Raw genomic sequence first — 23204 nt, 5'->3', positions numbered from 1 at the left:
TATTTGGTGGCCTTTTTTTTTGGTGATGCAATAGAGTTGTGTTTAAGCATGCTTGCTATAAACAGGTATTTATGGTTGAGAGGGCTAGAATCCCGACAAATGTGCACTTTAAAAGAGTTTGTACAACACTAAATTACTTCTTGAGTTACTAAACAAACCTGTGAGCCCCATTTCATACCAAAGCCCAGCAAGATTTACAGATTTGGATTGTACAATTTATGTGGACTCACACCAACGGCACAACTTCCTTACTAAGAGAGCAGGTCCTGGTCCTGGATGGGACTGCAAGCTATGCAAAAAGTCTTTGTAGATAAACATCAACTCAAACTAAATTGCTGTACATGCAAAGCAAGTATTGCTTTCTTGTCACTAAAAGCCTCAAGTGATGGGCAGAGTTTGAGACTGTAGTCTAACTGTCTAATTGAATGGACACGTGTGATCACAGAACTTCAATCATTATCAACAACACAACTGGAAATCCTTAATAATGCACCAGATTCCAGTTAGTTGATTCATAACCCCTCATCAGGTGAGGAATCATAATAAGCAGAAGTTCATGTTCTTTCTCAGAGTAAGGCTGAAAGGACCCTGCACGCACAGCTATGGTGACTCCACACACGCACACTCACACACACTCTTCATCTCCTCCACTCCTTCAGCATTAGGGACCAGAGAGTGTTAGTCACCTCTGGCACGAATGCCGACTGTGCTTGCTAATCGTCCGGCTTTTCCACCACTTTCGCGTTTGCTTCCCAAATCTCATGTGAGAGGCTCTAACCGACTGGAAAATTCCTAACTGACCTTTTAGTCTCTGCGCTAATTTAGCTGGAATGGTAATGACATCGTTACATATTCAAACCAAATTGCCTTAATTGTGAGTCTACAAGTGGAATGCATCCGTTTGCGAGAGTTTGAATTAAAACCGACTTGAAAGATGTGGGGGGGGGGGGCAAGGCGAGATGGGGGCGGCAAGGCGCTGAGAGACGAAGGAGCGAGGCTGAGGAGAGAGGTATCAGCGGTCATTTGTGGCATGTGTTGATAAATACGATAAAATGTCAAGTTTGAGAGACTCTGGTGGATGTAGGGGTTTTCGGGTGATAATTATATACCATCTTAGCTGTAATGAGCTGCTACAGTGATGTGCTGGGACAAGGGCTGGTTGCATACTCTGAACTCTGCTGAGGCGAGAATGAGGACGAGGTTATGGGAAGGGTATACATCTGCAAATGCATCTGTATCAATAGCTCTGATTGATTACATGCAGCTAATTCTCAGAAATATCTCTTCTATTTGACAGACACACACCACACATACACACACTTGACCACGAAAACACAAATATTCATTAATTTCTCCGCCAGTAGTGGAGACATGGAGGAATATCATGTGCAAAAGGACATTTAATTCTTTGTGCTTGAGGTCATGACAGCGTGCCTGCTACTTTTACCCAAACCAGACACTGAACTGCGAAATACAAACTGCGTTGTCCTCAAAAGGCAATCTGATAAACACTCACGTACTGTGTGGCAGCAAAACACCCTCAAAATATGCAAACTAAATTCAAAATAAATGCCTTCATGTGTGCGTGCGGGCATGTATATTTAGAATGCTAAAACATAATTTCCCATCCTTTTTGCCGCCTCTTCACCTACGAGACAAGGCAACAAGCGTGACATGTTTGCAGGCGTGCAAACCCCCCTTTTTTTTTTTTTCGGTGAGAATAGAATTGATTACAGTCATCCGGATGGAGGAGTGAGCACTCTGTCACCTCTCGCTCATCTGAATACACACTCAAGGTTGTGAGAGAGAGATCTTATTATTCAGAACTTGCAGCCTTGCTAACTTTGATTCTCATCCATCCATGGCATGGCCAAAAGGTAGCATTTAATGAAGTGTGATTCAGGGAATAAATGGGGTCATATTGGAGACAGTGCACCGGCGTCTTGTATTTGTCTGGCTTTGGTTTGTTCGTGGGCTTCACTAATGAAAAAATAGGACTTATTTCCAGCCCTGATAGGCTAACGCAGCCTTCTCATATTTATTAAATGTCTCTGTGTGATTCTGCTGGGTGGAAATCCACGCTGCCATTTGAAATCCGCCCAGCCATCTCTCTTTTGTTGCCCACTTTTGCACAGAGGACACACACACGCCTTATTCCACGCACCGAATCCTCGTCTTACCTCCCCTTAAAAAATGGGGGGAGCCTTAAAACTGAGGACTTAACTGTTCGTTTAAGAATTCTGTCTGAATTGCCCCCACCATCAAATGCAATTAGCTGCTCTTTCATGTGTGCTTTATGTAATGCAATACTTCATTAGCATCATTCATTCATATTCAGGCATGGATTATAGGCTGCAAACTCTTTATTGGACGAGATGGAACCAAGCTGCTGGAGTTTTGAAGATTAAAAAATAAAGCTACAGCAGAGAGACAGAGAGAGAGAGATTGAATAATAAAAAGGGAGTTTGATTCCTGATGGAATTATGGGATAATTATGCTATCTTGTGATTATCTACATTCTATGATGAGAGGTGATGAGGGAAATTATTCTATTGAAAGTAGGCACTTACTAAGCAGCAGAAACACGCTAACAATGTTTTGCTCTCAAATATTTCAAAACGTCTAAAACTGGGAGGAAATAATGTTTGCAAAAATGCATCGTCTCAATATTACATTCAAACGCTGCTCGGGAGAAATGGATTCGCAATCATTCAATCGAAAAAGTAAAAGGCAAAGAGAAGGTAAATGTAGAATGACATCATTTTTCTTCTTCAATGACCCCTTTCACAATTTTGGATTTTTCTTTTCTGCTTTTTTTTTTTTTCTTTTTACTGTCGCCAATTCCAGCAGCACTGTGGGTATTTATGTCAACATCACGCCATCTTCACCACTCGGCTGTAATTTTCAGGTGTTTGTTGTTAAAATGACACATCTTCTCCTCTTTCATTCCACTTCTGAGTGCTGCTGCGGCCACAGAGCCAAACAGTCATCAGCAGCCAACAGGTTGTTTTGGCTATTATATCTATCACAAAGAAATGACCCTGCGTTTTAGCTGAGGACTCCACCGCTCTGCCATCTAATACACCTTCCAAACGCCATCGTCCTCTCGTGGCGCACAATACCTGATAAGAAGCAGATGTAACTCGGTATTACAAAATCCCATTCTCCCTTTTCATCTTCTGTCACTCACTCTCACAACTGCCGGGCGGGATAAACTGTTCATTTTCTGTGTGGGGGCTTGTTTACGGTAGCCGGAGCAATATGCACTCACTGGTTTGGGAGATGACTTGGGTTCCGAGGGCCGCATGTGCAAGTGGGCCATCATCGCCTGAAGACGCTCACGTTCTTTAGAAAGCTGTTAAGAGAGAAGAAGAAGAGAGTACATTAGAGTAGATTAGAGTGGAGGAGAGGAGAGGAATAGCCAACAGGACGAGAGCGAAGAATATGAGATGTGAGACTGGGCTGGTGGAGTGAGAAGAAAGACAGACGGTTTGATACAAACCAAACAGTTCGGCTGGTGATGTAAGGAGAATATAAGGCTGGGGGGGGGGGGGGGTAGGAGGGAGGAGAGGGTGCAGACAGGTCAGGCAAAACAAATAGCATTTCATCTTTTTGTCAATAGCAAAATTTAGGTCAGCGAGGCTCTGACAGTAACAAGCTAGTCGGGCCATAAATTAGGTGGTCCTGAGTGTCTGCTCAAAGTCCTGTGGACACTGTTAGGGGGAATGGAGCGCAGCCAGCAGCTGCTGAGAGGTGAAGGGGTCTTCCAAACAGGGTGCCAGGTGGCCCCGCCTCCCTGGTCCAGTTAGTGGCCCCAGCCATCGCCTATCATCAATCTAATTCACAGGGAGTGACAGGGACTAGACCATGTGAAAGGCTCAACTCGCCCCCTCAACACACACCCTTAATATACAGACACACACATGCACGCACGCACAAACGAGGACCAAACACACGGGGAAACAGCAAGTTGGCGTACACACACACACACACACACACACACACACACACAGAGCTGGGCCTCATTACTAGTGACGGCTCTCGTGGAAAAAAGAGAGGGATGGTGGGAGTAAGGAAGGAAAGAAGAGGCAGAGAAGAGAAGAGACAGGACAGACAACACAAGTGCACAACTGTAATTGGTCACACTGTAAAGCGCAGGCTTCAATAGCTTTGTGTTTCAATGAAAAAACAAAGAAAATGAAATAAAAATGAAATAAATAGCAGGAATCCTTTTTTTCCTACTCTGTTCTTTTTAACATGCCAACAGAATCCATTTCGTTTTGAGACCCGACCAGATGCCGAACAATTAAATACAAACTGTTTATTGGACCGGAAAATAAGTATGTGCAGGAGGACATGCTTGGCTTTACGCCTCTAGTAGAGGGAAGATAAGGGAGGGCGAGAGCGCAAGTTACAGTTAGATCTCTTAATAATGTGCATCCCACATGTTTGCCATCATATTCCTAATATATCACTTTCTATATTGAGGTGAACTGGTCAACTTTGACCCAAAATACACGACTATGCAAGAAGCCCTGGTTTCCGACTGGCTGGCACTTCGTTTGAGCATACATATGTATTTGTTTCTAAAGGAAGAGGAGCGGTTGTCGGCAGTGCTGAGTAATAATGTCGCTCAATCAGCGCTCTCATTATCTAGCCAGCATGACTTCTTAATAAGGTCACGCTCCACCTACTGAAAATAGTTCCCTCCTTTTGAGCTTTCTTCAGGTGCAAAGTGCAGTTAATTAACACAGCAGACCGGGAGAGATGCGCTCGCTATTAATTGGAAAGAAAGAGAGAGGAAAAAAAAAAAAAAAGAAAGCAGAGAAAATAAAGCACACGCTTAATTCAATTAAAACAGCCATAATGGCTTTCGTTGTAAGGCCTCAGGATTCCTTTGTTTAGTGGCTTTGTTGAATTCAGCAGGTCCTGCTTGTCTGGAAGTATTAAGCAGACCACAGTATGGCCTTTCTCTCAGTCACACAACTTTCAAAAAATAAAGTTTGGTCTGGATGATTAGTGGCTTAAAAGAGACATAAGTTGACTATAGTAAAGTGTGACAATGGTACAAATGTAACAATACGCATAGCTTTGTTCAAACTCCCCTTTATTCCCCGCAGGAAAAACTTACTTGTATTTCCAGCTGCTGTACGACTTGCATCTGGACTCTACACTGGGCTGTGCTCCGATCATCGAGGGCATGTTCACTGTTTAGGTGCCTGGAGGTGGAGGGACACACAGATGGACAGAGAGATGTCAAACAGTGACTTTAAACCAATCAAAAATGTCAAAGCTAGCGGGAGAAAGCGAACTGCATGTCGCCATCATCAAAATAGTGGAGGATGATAATTACAGTATCAACTTCACCACTGTTTTGTTTTAATGATAATATTTCTATACTGGGGCAATTATCTATAGGATCCTGTTAGGAACCATTGTTCCACCCTGAAATGAGGTAATTAGAAGTAACATGACGGTGTGCGGGGCCATGTTTAACATGACAATAGGCCTGCTTCAGTATAGATGGCTAACTTCAGTGCCACCCTGAGCGCTGCTGCTGCTTTCAACAGAGAATAAAAGATGCTAGCCCAGCAGAACGGCTTTGTCTCCCTCGTTTACCGAAAACAATACACACAATTTAACACCAGCAACATTTGACACACAAAAGCAGCTCTTCGACTGAAGGTGCATTATCCAGCGGCAGACATATTAAATGTATCTGGTGTGTTCGCCTCATTAGAAGAAAAAGGCAGCCAGACAGCCATAACAGTCAATGAGGGTTTTTGTCTTGATTGGATTTCGTCTGTAGGACACAAAAGAGCCTCACCATTAAGACAGACCTTTATTCCTGGTAAAGCACACATATGCAGGCACACAGCCGCACACGCAAATATGGGGCGAAAAAGGGGTTTCTAAAGTGTTGTGATGCTGGGTAATGAGCCTCTATCTAAATGATCATTGGTGACAAACTCACAAAGCAAGCTTTGAGGAGGCATGCTTATGAAATGCCAGAGCTGCCACTTTATCTCCAGTAATTATAGGTTAGCTTGCAGACCCTTCAATGATCATTTACAGCGCTGCCTCCAGTGCATTAGAGGGAGTACAAAATCTCGCTCTCTCTCTGGCTTTCACTTTATCTAAGAACACACACACACACTTACATTATCATGGTACACACACTGGTACACAAACACGCAGAAATGCACACTCCCAGCCACACATTCGTCTATTCTCTTCCCGAAAACCCCTCACTTCTTGTTTATCTGCAATGTGCAAAACAAGAACTCATTGAGCCGGCTTCTCTTGGCCTGCCAATCAAAGGCTGAATGGAACATTTGTAATCACAATAGCTCTGTACCTTTCAATTACGCTGCACACATTTAAAACCATTCCACCTCATCCCTGCTTATACTTTTGTCACCATTTCAGGTCTAATGCTCAGAAATGTTTCATTATAAATCAAGAATGAGGTAGCATTAAGAGAGGAGGGGAGGGGAGTGGGATGGATGAGGGACGGCGGTGGAGAGGGGAGGGACGGACTGGTGGGGTTCTCCAGCCCTGTGCCTAATTGCTGTTTCAGAATGCGCATGCAAAAAGGGGGCATTACATTAATCATTTAATCACGTCCCTCGCAGGATGAGGGAACTAATGTTGCAAATACCCTTTTCATTTCACTGCCCATAATGCTATCTTATGCACTTGATGTATGGCGTGTGTCATGAATTACAGCTGCTTCAAAAGCACAGAGCGGCCTGCTCGCTGTCCCTGAAGATACCTCATTACAAAAAAAAAAAAAAAGAGAGAAGGGCGAAAAATCTTTATTAAGTTTGCCTCTCATCGACAAGCAGCTTGTTTTTTTTTTTGGTGTTATTTTGTCTTCCGTCCTCCAGCCTACACATGCACATCTTCCACCACTGGCCAGTTAGCAATGTGATTACAGGCTGATTACTACAAGCATTTATGAAATATTCAAATGGCAGCATGTCCTACTGTGCATTAATAATGCCACATGAAGACAAAAAAAAGGAGGCTTGGAGACAGACGGACAGACAGAAATCAATAATGGAACATCTCATTTACCTTGTGAGCTATAAACTGTCTCCTCTAACGACATAAAAATCCCTCTCTTTCAGGCTGATCTTTTGGTTGCCTCGAATCATAAACAAATCTAAATAATTTGTTGGTGAAAATGGAAACGGGAAAGGGGAAAAAAAAAAGAGTCAGAGTGACTCATCTGAACTGCAGCATCCAGGTGGAATCCTTTAAACCTAGAGGTGGAGGGTATGTGTCTCACTGTCAGGCCCGGTTGGCTGCTGTTTATGTTTACTGTTCATGGCTCCTTTTAGAGCAACATTGATTTCTGACTTGAAGAGAGAATTGCTCCTGTGATGAAGGCCTTGTGAGAACGGGAGGGGTGAAGACAGGATGGAGATTGAGAGGTGTAGCAAAGGTAGAGAAATCAGAGCAAATAACAGCAACTAAAGAGACTGATAAATAGAGGGGGAGGAGGGGGGGAGGGAGGCGAGACACAGCCGTTGTTTTCCAAGATGAAGACTTCTCCTTTTACTGGATGCTGCAGTTTCTCTCTTTTAAAGAGAAGGGAACTAAACATCTCAAAGGTCTCCCCCACAGCTGTGTATATGAATATGTAACGTCCACTAAGGGCCCAATAATAAATCTACTCAAGCCAGCATATATGCATGATACACTTCTGCTAATTGTCTGTGTGTATTATCAAGGGCCACAGAGGCCCAGCAGAGAACAGCAAGCTCGGCCCCCCTAACTGTCTACATGTGACACACAAACACACAGCGACACCAGTTCAGTCAAACTAACACACACACAAAGAGAAGAAGAAGCAGCCATATGTGACTACACACACACTGTACACCTACTAGCATGCATAAACAAGCACATATACACACACACATGCTCTCTCTTCCCATGCTAGTGGTGCATAAGTAATGCCCCCCGTTTTAAAGGTCTTGTCACAGTGCAGCAGACATGTGGAGCGGTAGAGGGGAGCTCAGCTATCCAGGGGCCAGGGGCCTGCCTGCCTCCACTTTGTGTGTGTGTGTGTGTGTGTGTGTGTGTGTGTGTGTGTGTGTGTGTATATGATATAGAGACGAAGACACTTGGCTGCTGCCTTGTGGGTTTAATTAGCAGTGGGTTACAGACACCAACGTACAGGTTAGCGGCTGAGCTTGCCATTTTAACATGGAGCCTGCCTTCCTGCCAGTAATAAGGAGAGCAGAGTGGTGACAGAGAGTGGAAGGAGTTAAGTGTGTGTGTGCGTGTGTGTGTGTGTGTGGGAGTGAGCATGTGTTTATGTGTAGATAGACTGTATCTGACTGAGGTGGGAGGTTATGATATATAAGGTGAAAGGCCAAAACAGAGGGGGGTAAAGCGTGAGATCAGGGGTGATTTCAATCAATAAGTGTAGCGTACAGACAAATATGGCTTCATATAACAACGCAAGTGATGCATATGAAGTGGCTAAATGTTCGAGCGTTAATTGCTGTTCTTTATATTTAACATAAAGGCGCCTCACAAAAATAGCTCCAGAGAATGCACTAATAGCGTTAATGTTCCTCCCACTCTCTTTCTCATGCTACTGACACAAATACACACACGCACAAACCCCAACACCCACCACTCAAGAAACATTCCCAGCAATATTATTTCATTTTGAACTTCAGAGAGCTAATTCAGGGTGCCAGCCACCTCGCGGCTACCTTTTCCAGGTGAGAACACTTAAAAGCACACTGAAGAGCTATTAAATGCTGATCTTGACAAGTTTCTTCATGCAACAAAACAATAGATGACTAAACGTGTCACCGCCGCTGAGCTGAGCTCCTACAGCGAGCTGCGAGACGCCAGCTTGACTTGGGCCCCCCCCCCCCCACCCACCCTTCCCCGCTGCCTCCTCCCCTCCCCGCACACGTAACCCACACCCAACTACCTAACATCTAAACTGTCATCTAAATCTGACACCCGCTTTATGTAACCCCGTTTAAACTGTGCCTCTGTGTGTGTGTGTGCATGCGCGTGTGTGCGCCGTGTGTGTGTGTAGCCGACTGGCATCTCCGGAAACATTAAAGGACTCCCTCTGACACCGACAATCACTGCTCCAAGGCACGCCACCGAGCAGCCATCTTTGTTCTGATGACGAGTCTGCCTTCTTTGTTGGTGCCTGTTTTCATGTGCTGGCTGGGTTACAGTATAGAGCCAGCCTCTGACTTGCAGGGATGTGTGTGTGTGTGTGTGTGTGTGTGTGTGTGTGTGTGTGTGTGTGTGTGTGTGTGTGCGCAGGGGGAAGCTGAACCAAGACAGTGCTCTGTTTTGTAGCAGCCAATGTTCTGGCAAGTCTTCTTACAAAACCATCTGCAAACCTGTGTTCTCACTTTCAAGTTTGAAATCTACCTGTTTTCTCTCCGTCTGTCTTCCCCGCTCTCTCAGTTTGCCTTTACAACCACGCATCCTTCTGCATTGGCTTGCCAGCTTACCGGATTCGCTTTATACACCGCATCTCTGCCCCTCACCTAAATAACCAGCTAAGCTACCCAGACACAGTATCCTTAGAGCACACAGACTTAGGTTTTGTTTGCGTGTGAGCCGGGCGTAGAGTGCAGAGGGATAGGCTGATGTCTTCTTTAAGTAAGTGTACTGAGGTGGATAGGACAAGATATCAGAAAACCTGCTAATCCCACACAGACTTGCCTTCTCACACACACATTTGTTCCCAAGCTGCAAGGCAAACTCTTCCACCTGGACTAGTGCACATGCAGTACAGGATGGACAACGCATTGCAGGCGGGAAGCTGGCTTTCCATAAGCATGGCTTCTAAAATTATATTGCATGATGCCTCTGGATTTGCTCTGCCCTCTGCGGAAAACTGATGGTGACAATGACGTGTACTGTGCTCTATTCGGCGCGTTTTCCACGAGGGATAAGCAAACGCACTTACAAACACTCTTGTCAGGCTGCTGTTGTAACATACATTCACCTCTGATTCATTTAAATCCAACGCTGTCAATTATGACTCCTTTGAGTGTATTGTGTGCGCTGATAGAGTGTGAAAATCCAGCTTAATGTCACATCTGCGTGTGTCTCTCAAATACTGGTAAACACTATGTTTATTAGAGGCATTTCATTTCACAGATACACCTTTTAGCTTTAATTCACAAGCTGCTGTAGAATTAGTAAAAGCCTGACCTAAATCCTACAGCAGCTCCCCATGGGTGGACTAGTTTCTTGTATCAGTACTTTTTTTTTTTTTTTTTGCTTTCTGCAACTTATTACAGTCACTACTGTAGAGAAATGCATAATTTGGGAAAATACGCCAGAACAATGTCCTGATTTCAAGAGTTTATGCGAATTCACATGGACATTTACAGCCCGTGAAAAACACTCGCCAGATCGTTATTTCACAGTTAATTACAAATCTAATTAGAATATTCAAATTAAAGCTTTCCCTTTCTTTTCTTCTCTGTGTGAGAGCAGGGAGCCAGGGAAAAAGTGATAGTGAGAGAGAGAGAGAGAGAGAGAGAGGGAGAGAGAGAGAGAGAGCGAGAGGGAGAGAGACCCAGTGAGTGGCAATGCGATAACCTGTAATCGGCAGTGCTGCAAACACCTTCTTCCTTTGATGTCCCCCCGCTAACATCCTGGCAACAAAGCTGGCCAATTACAAATGAGCTAATTAACTAAATTGTTGATGGAGCATGAAGAGTTCATTCGCTCTGGCGCCTGCACCATGACAACAGTGAATGGGGGCCTTTGTTGTGGAGGTAAGTGTGCGGCCGTGCGAGTTGCCATTAGCTTTTGACGCTTTTTTCACAAACCTATCAGGCCCCTCCACGCTGGGAAGGAGATTTGTTATGGATCAGAGTTGGTTTGAATCCTGCGCTGCTAGAGCTGAACCCTGTCAACTGGCTGTCTGGAAGGTCAAACTGTGCTCTTTGAAAGGCAGTGATGTTTTCTTTGTTAGGCCCCTCTGTACCCACAGAAAGGAGGAGGTGCTGCGGTCTAAGGGGGTAACTTTTGTGCGTTTCATAATAAAATAGATATTAGCTTCTCGCACCGACATGTAAAATCCCACATGGTGCTAACAGGGAGAGGTGAGGAGACGTCATCTGCAGTGTAACATCTGTGTCACAGGGCGTGCTCTTACTTCAAAAACTGTCCAAAGTCCTCGCAGATGTTCTCACAGCCGGGCCACTTGCACACGCCGTGACCGTACAGGGGGTGGCTGCCTCCGCTTTCTTCATGTAGTGAACTGAAAGAGAGGAGGGAGGTCAGCAGAGTGAGGAGGCTGGTGGCAGCATCGAGTTCATGGCAGGATCTGCAGAAGAGGCTTGTGCATGTCAACAGGAAGCAGGAAAGGGGTCAAAACAGGTCAGATCAGTCTACGCAATCACAATATGCAACTGCATTAATTTAGAGAGAGTGTAAGCTAGACTTCAGCTGACATCCCCCAGCGGAAATCTACAGTGAGCTGTAGCTTTGTCTCCACCACAGCCACCATCCCATCTTGTAAAGCTATTAGGAGGGAGGAGGGGGGGGGGGGGCTTTCAAGTAAACATTAAAAATCCAGACAGCCATATAATTTTCATCAGGAGATTAATACTCTGTGTAACTTATGTTCTGTGAGGACAGGGGGAGCAGGGGTGCTCTGGCGTTTTTCAAATGGCACCCAAATAAGTTACGACCCTGCCTAGACAGCACATCCTATTAAAGATGACAGTTTAACCTTTAGGCTTGGCACTGGTGTGTGCGCGTCTGTGTGAAGACGTGAATGAGAGTGTGTTTGTCTGCTTATAGAATGTGCGCGCGTGTGTGTGGTCGATGCCTGCGTGCGTGCATGCCCACGTGTGTGGCCCGTGAATATGTGTGTGTGTGTGTGTGTGTGTTAGTGCTGGCAGAGCTCACACTGTGTTTTACGGAGGGGCTTCCCCCGCATCGATCCGTGGCATGTTAGTAAGCAGTGCTCCTGACAATACTCCTTGTTCGATCATTATGAGACACCACACACCCCTCGGGATGCAGGCAGATAAAAAGTCTTTTTTTTCTCCCCCCTTTTCTTCCTCCTCTTCTCATTCCCTCCCTACCTCTCTCCTTCTCTCTGTCTTCCTTCTAAAGGTATCTTTTTCAAGCCTCCTTTTAGTGGTACTGGAGAGATAGCATCTACTTTAAACCAATTACACAGCACTTCCACCTCCATCCACACACACACACACACACACACACAGACACACACACTGCTACCCTAAGTCCTTATTATAATATCGCCCAAGAAAAGCCTTTGAATAATGCATGGGCCAGATAGGCAGATATGTGAACAGTCAGTGTTTTGGTGCTGGGTGCATTTATAAAAGACGCCATCACAAGGATAAACATCCTGGAAACGCCACTCAAGGCATCATGTATTCTGTTTACATGACAAGCAAGCAAGGAAGGTAATTTTCAAAAGAGGAAAAAAAAAAAGGAGAGAAAGCACTAAATACTTAATGTACAAGGTGGTTACCTTGTCTTGCCTGCCAGAGAGGCTTGTTGTAAGTGCGCCTGCCTGCATGGCTTCCTCTTCGCGCTTTTGATATCTGTGTGCAAGCTAAATGCGTTCAGTGGCGCACGTGGGCCCCCTGGGAGAACACGGCTCTTATTGTTTTTGAATATTACCAAGACTCTAATAAACTATTGAACAAATAAACAAAACATCATGTTTCCCCTGTTGTAGCAATGCTGTTATTTTAAACGAGGACAAACACTCTGGATGAGGAGTTCTGATGTGTTCCTGCGCTGAATGGTGGCACAAACAAGCTCGTGTGACGGGTAGCAAACACGCGGCGAAACTTTTCATCTTCTCCGCCTTTTTCCTGCCGTTACAAAAAGGTGGGTGGATGACATCTCAATTATTTCTTTACCTCTCTCGCTCCCTTTCCCGTTCCCTTTCCCTCTCTCGTCTGTGGTTGAGGACGGGGGACTGTCCGTTGGCGATGGAATGGTGAGAGATGGGCGGCGATGCTTTGGCGGGATTAGAGGAGGAGGTAGTTGAAGAAGAGTTGTTGGTGGAGAGGTCTAGGCCGCCGCCGCCCCCGCCGGTGCCAGTGCTGCTGCTGCTGTGTTTGATGCTGTTGTCCTCCATGCCGTGACCGCCACCTCCGGTCACATCCTTCCACAACTGCTGGAGCTCTGCGGGGCTCAGGCCAGCTAGAAGAACAAAGACGGAGAGCGAGAGTAGGGGACATATCAATACAGCTGCTCCACAAAATGCAAACCCTTGTACCAGGTGTGAGATGAAAGCTGAAGCCTAAACTCTACAAACTTCGGAAAAGTTGCATAAAGCTGCATGACTCTAGGCCTTCCTCTCAGTGAGCGCGGACCTAAGCTTGAACTCACGCTGTGCTGATCAATGAAAAGAAGTGTCGTCTTCTTATTATTCTTCTCTGCCCAGTCGGATACTGATTTTAACCTGTTAGCAGATGTGTGTGTTTTCAATGAGGAAGAACTATGAAACATTGATTACAGTGAATGCATGTTCCATCTGAGAAAAACAAGCTTTGTCCACTGCTTGTTTTCAGCTTGGCAACTAATTAGGAAAAACTCACTCCTTTGATTTCCTTCTAAAACCTCCCTGCCTGTTGTTTTTCGGTCTCCGCCATTTTGGTGGTAAACAACAAACACAGGTGTTTACTTGGCTCAGGGGAAGAAAATGGAGACTGCTCTCCCCTTTCTGTCCTTTCATTCTCCTCTTTCTCCCCTCCCTGGCTCTTGGTGAAGGCAGTAAACAACAACAACAACAACAACTGAGGCAGGAAGGAGGGGAGGCTGGGGAGCGGGGGAATAGAAACAGAGATGGAAAAACAACAAACACAAACATAGGCAGAGCGGAGCTGAGAGGGAAACAGAGGTAGACAAAAGAAAGCCACAATCAGACAAGAAGAGAGAGAGAAAGGAAGAATGGGAGACTAAACAAAATGATCATGTGTAGAGTTAGGGACAAAGTGGATGGCAGAAGAGCATACCAATGAGGGGGAAGCAGACAGACAGACATACTTAGAGATAACGCAGGGGGGAGACAGGTGCATACCAATGAGAAAAACAAAGACAGGCAGGATGGAAAGACAGAAGAGGAGTGGGACAGACAGGCTTGGAGATCTGACAGCAGGAAGGGACAATGACGGCGACCTAAGCAGCAGCACTTACACCTGCAGACAAAACACAGGAAGCACGTGACCATCACCGTTGCAAGTCACGTGCTGCGCATTAACACGGCCACATTTCCCCTTCTCCCTCTTCCTCCCGCTACCTCTCCTCTCTCCACTTCCTCCCTTCCTCTTACCTGGCGGGGGCAGGGTCTGTCCGGGCAGGGCGGCTTGGCCGGGCGCGGGCCCGGGCAGGGAGAGCAGGCCCTGCCGCTGCATGTTGAGCAGGTGCTGCTGCTGCTGGAGCTGCTGCATCTGCAGGAGCTGCTGCTGGAAGACGAGCTGCTGGGCGGCCAGCTGCTGCTGCTGCTGCTGCTGTTGCTGTTGCTATAGAGAGGAGGAGGAGGAAGAGAGGAGCAGGAGAGGAGCGGAGAGGAGAGGAGGGGAGGGAAAATTACAGACGAATTAACAACTGAGAGATAGAGAGAGAGAGGTTAGAGGAAAGAGAAGACGGAGCGCTGTTTGTGCTGTGTGTGTGTGTGAGTGTGTGTGTGTGTGTGTGGAGTCTGCACTCACTCGCCTGTGCCGTGACCTTAGCTATACCTCTCTGCCTCTTCTTCTGTCTCCCTGCACGCTCTCCCTCTCTGTCTATGCTCACTTAGTCTTCCCTCCTGTTTTTTGGGCTGTACCACGCTGCTGTTGCCTTCTCCTCTCTTTGTGTGTGTTCAGGTCTGTGAGCGTGCACACACACACAAACACGCACAACGCTGCGCTGATACACCAGCTCTCAAGCCTGTCAGTGTATGTGGCTTGTGATTGTGTATGATACTAAGCCTCTGGTATAATCCCCCATCCCGCAACCCCCTCCACCACCCCTGATAGTTAATTGTCTCGCCTTCACTGATGGTCTGTTACAGCTTATGTGGCCAGAGGGTGCTGGCTGGATGAGAGATTTACAGCATCACATGCATGTGAATGCATAGACACAAGTGCAAACATGTGCACACGCACACGCACAGCGCTTCAACCCCCACCCCGCTCTTTTCTCGCCTCACTGAGTTGTTTATCGCCGGGCCAGACAGCCGATTGCGTAAGCCCTGTGCAAAAACAACAACAAAAACAACAACAAAATGAAAAACATCAAACTCAGCCACCGCGGCAAAGAACAAGTCAGAGAGGGATGGAGTTTGAGGGGGAGACAAAAGCTTTGAATCTGAGCTGCAGCACACTGGACTGTCATACAGTAAATTATGAAACGCACACAGAAAACGCAGGTAATAACTGGCTTTCAGCGCACAAGATTAGATTTGACGGCATATATTCAGTCTTTCTAGTCAGTGAGAGCAAGTTTGTCCTCCTCTCCTCTACATATACATGTGTATGTGCATACAGCGTGTCATGCTGCTGTCTTTCTGTATGTTTGTGTCATGGTGGATCTGGAGAAGCGTGGAGGTGGAGGGACGGGGTGGGGTAAAACTTGTGATGCGCTCACTGGAAAACAGGCTGCATAATGGAGTGATGGAGGGAGGTAGTTTGCCCCCTCCACCCTGCCTCAAGAGAAATAAGGGAGCAATTTCTATTCCATATTTGATGGCGGGGGCCCCTGAAAAACTCCATTCGCAAATCCAAACAGAAACAAAGCCGCCGGGAGGTCAGCGGCGGCTTCCTGTAGGGGCAGCATAATGGGCTGCTTGAGGAGACACTGAGAGGTGCAACACAAGGAGAGAAAAAGAAAGACGAGTGTGTGTGCGTGTGTTTATGTGATGCCTTTTTTTTCTGATCAATTTAACTGTCTCCACACGCACTGTCTTGCCTGGATGTGGCTCTGGACTGCCTCTCAGAGTTCAGCGCCGTGTGGCACTCGAACACGGCTACGCGAATGTGGCTAAGGCTGTCGCGCTCATCTCCTCCTCTCCGATAGCCAGCGGGAACGAGACGGAGCCATGTCTGTCGACCGGCTGCCTGTCACCGTGATTTATGAGCGTTGTGCGCTGTAACTTAAGCTGTGGTGCGTGTGTTCGGGTGTGTTTTGTATGCCCACGGAAACAGTTCGTTAACGAGTTGGACCCAGGACCCTTTGTCTCTGGTCTCCTTTCTATAAATCAGTGAGAGAGTGTGTGCGCGCTGCATGTTGTGTGTGAACATCACTCGAAAGAGTTCATTAATGGACTCAGTGCCTGTGTCTACAAACTGTGTGAAGGTACCAGGAACAAAAGTATATTTGGTGGTGGTGGTGGTGGTGTGTGTGTGCGTGTGTGTGTGTGTTTCTTCCAATCACTAATAACAAATTAACCAGCTGATTTTGTTCAATCATCATGACTACACAAAAGGTAAAACATGCGCTTGGATGACAGAAACATGAATGGATTTACTGACTTCACTTCAAACACACATTTACAATCAAATGTTCTCTTACTTCTAATCTTCAGTACGAGTACGTGCATGTTGGGTACCTACCTCTTTAACCTGCTTGCCAGGGTGCTGCTGCTGGAGAAGCTGCAGATGGAGCTGCTCCTGTTGTTTCTTATAAAACTCCTGCAGGTGTTGCTGCACACACACACACACGCACACACACACAGACACAAGCAGAGGATGAGAATGAGTTAATACATGTTTGAGCAGTACACATCTCTACATTGTCTCATATATAACCCTTAATAATGCTGTAGTATTCACAGGCTATGAACCAGGGTTCCTCAAAGATTTGTTTGATTTACTTTCAGTGACTCTAAAAGACAGAACTCTGACTTTGTGCCATTTCGGGCATGTATAACTAATTCTAATGGATTTACTTCTAAAAACCATCAAAGTAGATCCCTATAGTTAACTAGACGTTTTCTCTTAATCTCGCCTGCTTGCTCCAGCTGCACTTCACATGTTGGTTATGCAGCAACTGTTGCACATCATAAATAAAATCTTCTACTGCTTTTGGCATTTGTATCCTCGCTGTCTTTAACAGTCCTCTCCATATGGACTTTTAATCGTCCCACAGTTCTGTAGGGGGCAACAATTCATCATATTAACTACGCATTTGGCAGCCAGAGTGCACTGGCTCCCTTTGGAGTGGCTGAAATAAACAGAATAAACCCTCTCAGGAACAAGTCCGCTACATTGAACTGATTCCTTTAACACACACACTGTGACAGCTATTTAGAAGATGATTTCAGTTTTATTTCATGCAATCTTCAGATGGCGTTTTGGCCTGGAAGAGAGGACTGTGAAGCAGGCCAATGGAACGCATGGTCCAGTTCTCTGCTAACTGCTGTAGAAATATCCACAGACACTCATATTAAAAATGAATGGGAGCCCTTGGAGCAATTGCAAGATGTTCTGTGTGTTGCTGTAGTCACTCAATCAACATAAATACCCGTAACTTTACTCTGTGCTGACTGAGGACGGGTTTTCACCGTGTGACAGCTGTTGATTTAGGATTACGGATGCTTAATGTTCTGTGTGACAAATTCCATTCAAAATGTTTACCTTTGCTATGTTGACACTGACCATGTAAAAAAAACTAAAATGTGCCTTTAGTTGCTGTAAAAAAAAAAAAAAGCGGACAGGCACTGCACTGAAATCAAATCTAGCGTCTGAGCGCTCTTAATGAAGAGGAATAATCAGAATGACTGACGTTCTTAATTAAACAATTCTCTTTCCCTTAATCAAATCTATGAATGAGAAATGCATTTCAACTCTGACACGCGCCGAGTGTGCCGAGTGTGCCGAGTGTGCGCTTTCTCAAGCTGATTGCAAACATTACATCATCCATCACCTATCGCTCAGCCTCTAGTGCTCAGCCCAACTGTGCCCTGCTCTCCCGGTCCCTGATGGATGCCTGTCAGGGAATTGAACCAGCGACACACCGGAGACGGTTAATTAGAGGTGACGTGAACAAGTGCGTCAATTTCAGACTCCTCTCGGTAAGCGTGTCAAGGACACAGGGCCGCGGTGAGTTGGCATCAGCGGCTGGTGGCTGTGGTACACCAGTGCACGGGAGTGACTCAGGGTTGTGTGGGGGTATGTGTGTGTTTTTGTCTAAGTTTGCACACACGTGATACAGCAATGCATTTCAGAGTGAGTGCGCGTACCTGCTGCAGCATTACAGCCTGCTGCTGCTGGAGCAGGGCCTGGAGCTGCTGGGGGGAAAGAACCTGCTGCTGGAGGATCTGCTGCATCTGTTGTGGCGTGATCACCTGGGGACTCATCATGGCCACTGACACTGGAACCTGGACGGGGAGGATGACGTAGGAAGGGGTGGAATGAGGGGACAGTAAGCGAGAGACGGGCAGAAAGGGGGGTTCACAAACAGGTGAGGGTGGGTGAGAAAATTCGGAAAGTAGAGGAGGGTAAAGAAAACAGGAGTGAAATGGATGGAGGGCAAGTAAAGAAGGAGAAATAGATTATTAGAGACGTGCATCAGGCCTACTGGCATAGATCTACTGGGAGTGTGATAATTGGTGACTGAGAGGTAGGGAGAGCAGGCCTCCCATGGCCGTGACGCTTGGCAGCCTAGAGGAGATGCTGAAGGACAGATGGGTGCTGTGCCTTTGTGTTGCTCATCTTATTTTGCTCTGCCTCCACCCCGCTGGGAAAAGTAGGAGATTTAAATAGACGTAGACCTTAATTAGCAGGACCCTTGAACTCCCCCACTTTAGTGTGCCTATCAGTGCTGCTATTGTGAAAGAGCGTGAAAATGCGCAACTCTCTGAAGTTGATTAAAGCTGCACTGATGAAGTGGACACATCGGTAGGATGTGGTGAGCTGTGGCTGAGAGGTTGGGGGTTCATCCTGAGCATGTTGGGAAAATGATCCCTGGTGCATTTTTAGCTTCGTGCAGTTTTTTTTGGCCCGGTGTTGAAGCTGTCAATTGAGCCCTGGTGCAGACCAAACATCCAGACCAAGACCCTTGAGAGGGCGTTGAAATCTGGTGCGGTTCTTTTGTGGCGGGAACATGATCTGACCTCGATCAGATCCAACCACAAGACGTACTCTGCAAGTTTGAGTGAAACGGCTCATGCAGCCAGGTGGCTTTGCATTGTGGGATGCAGATGAGAAAAATTCAACAGTTGATAGCGAGTAGCTGAAGAATGAAGTGAGGTCGGACCCAGACTGGTGCACTGTGATATGTTGCATTTGGCCAGCGGACCTCCGTCTGGACCTTCTTTCTGTGTTTATGCTCTTGTATTTTGGCTCACTTGGATTTTCTTCATAATCAACTGATTTGAACCACATCAAACGAACTGTCGGTGTGTAAATGCTTTTTCCATACATGACCTTTAAAATATAATTTAAACAGCTTAAACACAAAATAGTTTGATGTTTCTAGCACGACGATGTACTAATGTAACATGTTTTAGGGCTGGATGTTGCATTTTGACAGACGAGCTTCATGCTACTGAAACACAGTTAAAATATCAACATGTAGTAACACCTTCACGGACGCTAATTGCGACAGTGTCTGGCATGGAGCTGCCTTGACAGTAGCTAGCCTATATGGTGTGTCAAGGGGCCAATAAGACATCCCTGTCCTCATTGCCAGCTAATCAAGCTGCCTTGATTACTTTCCATGCATGTCTGTCCTCCCTCGCTCCCTCTCTCTCTCTCTCTCCGTCAGGCCTTGACACGTCCTTGTTTAGCTCTCCTCTCCTCGACGCCCACCCCCACCCCAGGTTTTCCCCCCTCTTTGATTAGCTGAGACATTTGCATGGTCACTACACATTTTTCATTTTAGAAGTCATTATGCATTAGTGGCTCCTGATCGCCCGCCTTGACTAATCCTGATGAACTGAAAATCACAGCTGAAGGTCAACTTCCAGCCGGCCCCGCTGCACATTCATATTCATATTCAAACAAATCCTGCCTCCATTGTTCATTAGGGTCTTAGAGAGAAGGGACTCCATCTAAGGTGGAAGAGGCGGAGGAGGAGGAGGAGGATGTTGTGGTACATCTCTTTTCTTCTCTGGACTCCTCCATGCAAGGGTGCAAAAAAGAAAACGCATTCACAATAAGCGAGGTGCTGAACAAAAGCCGTCAAAAGTTGCAAATTAAACAGTCCGTGTGTAATTATGCAAATGCTCTGCTTACACCTTCAATGTTATTAACCCTTAAAGGTACATTTGCTAGGTAAGTAATTACCCCTGCAGTCACTCCTGGTTTTGTGTTGGATGCCATGACAATGGGACGAGTGCAGCTGAGAAACAACATGAGTGATGCACTCATTAAGACTATTAATTGGATGCTGGCTCAAAGATGTTTTGGTTCACAAAAGGGATGCAGGCTTAGACATGTAGGATTTAACACAAATGTATGCGCATGCATATATAAGGTGGAATTAAACATAATTTCTACATTGCACTTCAAACAGTTTCCTTGTTGTGTAAGTGGGGAAATACAAGCATTCGCAGTCAGATACTTCAATCAGTGGATAATGCAGGATTTCAACAGCAAGACCTTCAACAAAACAGCGAAACAGCAAACAACCAGGTTATGAAACTGGGAAGTTCCTTCTACACTTTCATTAGCTTTTTTTAGAGACGTAATGAGCAATAATCATCTTCATTTCACCACTGCTCCAAACAAAAAGAGGGGAAGAAGACGGCGGAAAAGGCAGGAGGAAGACAGCGAGGGGAGAAAAGCCACTGGCCCACGTCCATTGTGAAATGCAGCACAATGCTAATTCCAGCATTTAACTGCATGCTTTTCTGCTTGACGTATCAGAGGCTCTGAGATGAAAGCAGATAAGTAATTGCTCTCCTGGTTCTTATTCTTCACTGACAACCCATAAATTTAATTTTACACACACGTTCATTTACATTTTCGAGTATATGACATGATAATTGCAGGAATATAACACCTCCATTTTGCAGGATACTGCACGAGGGCTTGATTGACGGGAGCGGTGAATTGAAAGGAACAGGAGGCTGAATTGCCTCTCCTAGAAATGATTTTGCCACGAAGGGATAAAATTAATGAGCATTTACTCGACGATGGCAGTGGCGTAAACACCCGCACACCGTGGATAGGCTCTTCGATAGCAGAAGAGCCAAGATATCCAATTGGGCTGTGCCTCTGTTTCTCTGTAATCCAAAAGGATATATTTCCAACACTGGTGCACAAAAAATATTAATGGGATTTAGTAAATTGTTTGAAATTAGCTGCAGCTGACGTGGCCATTGGGGACCTTAATGACAGAAAAAGGTGCTTCTCCTGTTTTTAATAGTGCAAATTTGGATGGAAAAGAGCCGCTTGCAAATGATTTTTCTGTCATTTGAATGTGGCTCCAGCTTTGAAGCCATTTGTAAGAAACATGCTTGTTTTTAACTGGCTTCACCATTTGAACCCCTATTTGTTTATGTCCCTTGTCTTAAAGAGAACGATGAGCTACGTTGACATGAACTTTGAAGCCATGTGGTTTGCCCTCAAAGTTGGAGAGCAAAACAAAGGACCTTTAAATTGGCTCCTGATGTGAAAACACTGGTGGGGCCCTCACCAGAACAAGCAGATCATTACACCACTCTTGTCACGCCCGCAGCATGTAACCAGCCTCTCCAATGCCTCGCAAAAGGTCAAGCTCTTCCAGAGAGAGCTCAGGTATCTCTTCCAGGCAAAGCTGGCACCCAAGTCTCTCCTTATGTTTGATTTAACTGGGCATTCTGGCATTAAATGCAGAACACACGCATCTCCGCTGTACGCTGCTCACTGGCTGGCTAACCCAGCTGCCTGCCTCGAACTATCTGGACCGATGGACAAATGCACTTCCAGCAATTACGTCCACTCCACTGTGTGGCACTTTATCTTCACAGCCACTCAAATTACCTAAAGCGGGAGATAAGTGCTGTATCAGAGTTCAAACTTAAACAATTAAAGCAGTCCAGCAGAGGAATTCCTTTTATTCGATTTCTCTCCATACAATTCACTTAGTGGTAATAAGCGGGGGGGTGGGGAGGGGGTGGTGATTAGATGCTGGCCATAAACAGTGCAGGGGCAATGAACATGGGGTTATCGACGACAGAGGTTGTTCCTGTAGCACTGGACAGGGGACTGTGCTGCGCAACAGACGCTGCTAAGATAAATGCAATGAGAAATTGAAGGGTCCTAGTCGGTAATTACTGTGGATCCGTGGCAGGGAGAGTCACTGCTAATTAAGCCACTAGCTTCGTTTTAAACAGAGGGAGGGAGGGAGAGAGAGAGAGAGAGAAATCGAGAAAAAAAAAGAAGGGAGAAACTCCACCGCCAACCCCCGTCCCCTATTTCATCTCAATCTCCAGAGCATCCCAGGGGGTGCGGGGCCCAAACCCAGACCCCCACTCGTGGACTTCTGACCTCTCAACTCCCTTTCAGCTGACACTGCTCATTTACCGGCCAATTACTGCCAAATACGGCCACGCGATTATTGATAGATGTGACTCTCCACTCGAGGACCACAGAGGCTACAGGGCGGCCGGCCTGGTGAGAGCCTCGCTCTGAAGTTCAAGTGTGCGGTCCGCCAGAAGCACGTGCGCATGTTTACTGTGTGAAACCACATAGGTGCGCGTGCACGTGAGCCGCGCTCCCTCGAACGCATGTCGTGTTTTCAGCTTAGGGAGATCAATACTCCAGATTGTCAGGACTGAAGCTAAGTGGATTACTGAATGTTTTCCTAAATCAATTTCCATAGCACTTTGGCAGCAGTGCATGGGAAGTGCAATTTATCATAACATAAAGACCCATCATGTAAAAGCCTCTAATAAAAAGCCTGAGGAGATTGGGACGGGCTTAGCACAATTTCCATATTGATTTATCTCTACATGCAGATAGTCATTGATTAAGCCTCTCAAATGTAGTGCACGCTCGCTGCAGCCGCTCCTGCACATTGTTTGTGTCATTATCGGCACAAATTGTCACACCTTTATCATTAAACTGGCACAATTCAGCCCCGACTGATGCCTCCCCGCAGGTGCACATATTTCCAGAGCGAATGGGAGTGACAGATAGAGGGGGGAGACTTAAAAAAAGAAAGTGCAGAGAGAGGAGAGTGCTGAAATAGAAAGAAAGTGAGAGGGAGAGCACAAGTGAGAGCGAGAGGGG

At 46.1% G+C, this 23204-nt stretch overlaps 1 protein-coding gene across 5 annotated transcripts in view; it reads right to left on the bottom strand.

Moving 5' to 3' along the window:
• foxp2 (forkhead box P2) overlaps window positions 1-23204 on the bottom strand; it is a 101993-nt gene that overhangs the window by 14986 nt on the left and 63803 nt on the right. For all 5 annotated transcript variants that reach the window (XR_013075859.1, XM_076722387.1, XM_076722389.1 and 2 more), the window contains 7 exons: window positions 18227-18364; window positions 16599-16688; window positions 14339-14528; window positions 12921-13206; window positions 11171-11275; window positions 5132-5219; window positions 3272-3355 (listed from right to left, as the gene is read on the bottom strand). Coding sequence is in view for 4 of the 5 variants with exons in the window: in XM_076722387.1 (XP_076578502.1) it covers window positions 3272-3355; window positions 5132-5219; window positions 11171-11275; window positions 12921-13206; window positions 14339-14528; window positions 16599-16688; window positions 18227-18364 (981 nt within the window). In the remaining variant the exon portion in view is untranslated. The remainder of the gene's footprint in view (window positions 1-3271; window positions 3356-5131; window positions 5220-11170; window positions 11276-12920; window positions 13207-14338; window positions 14529-16598; window positions 16689-18226; window positions 18365-23204) is intronic.

Source organism: Chaetodon auriga, chromosome 22 (genome assembly GCF_051107435.1).
Source record: "Chaetodon auriga isolate fChaAug3 chromosome 22, fChaAug3.hap1, whole genome shotgun sequence".
Taxonomy (NCBI): Eukaryota; Metazoa; Chordata; class Actinopteri; order Chaetodontiformes; family Chaetodontidae; genus Chaetodon; species Chaetodon auriga.
Note: the sequence above shows the minus strand (reverse complement) of the source record. Positions and strands in the feature narration are given on the sequence as shown.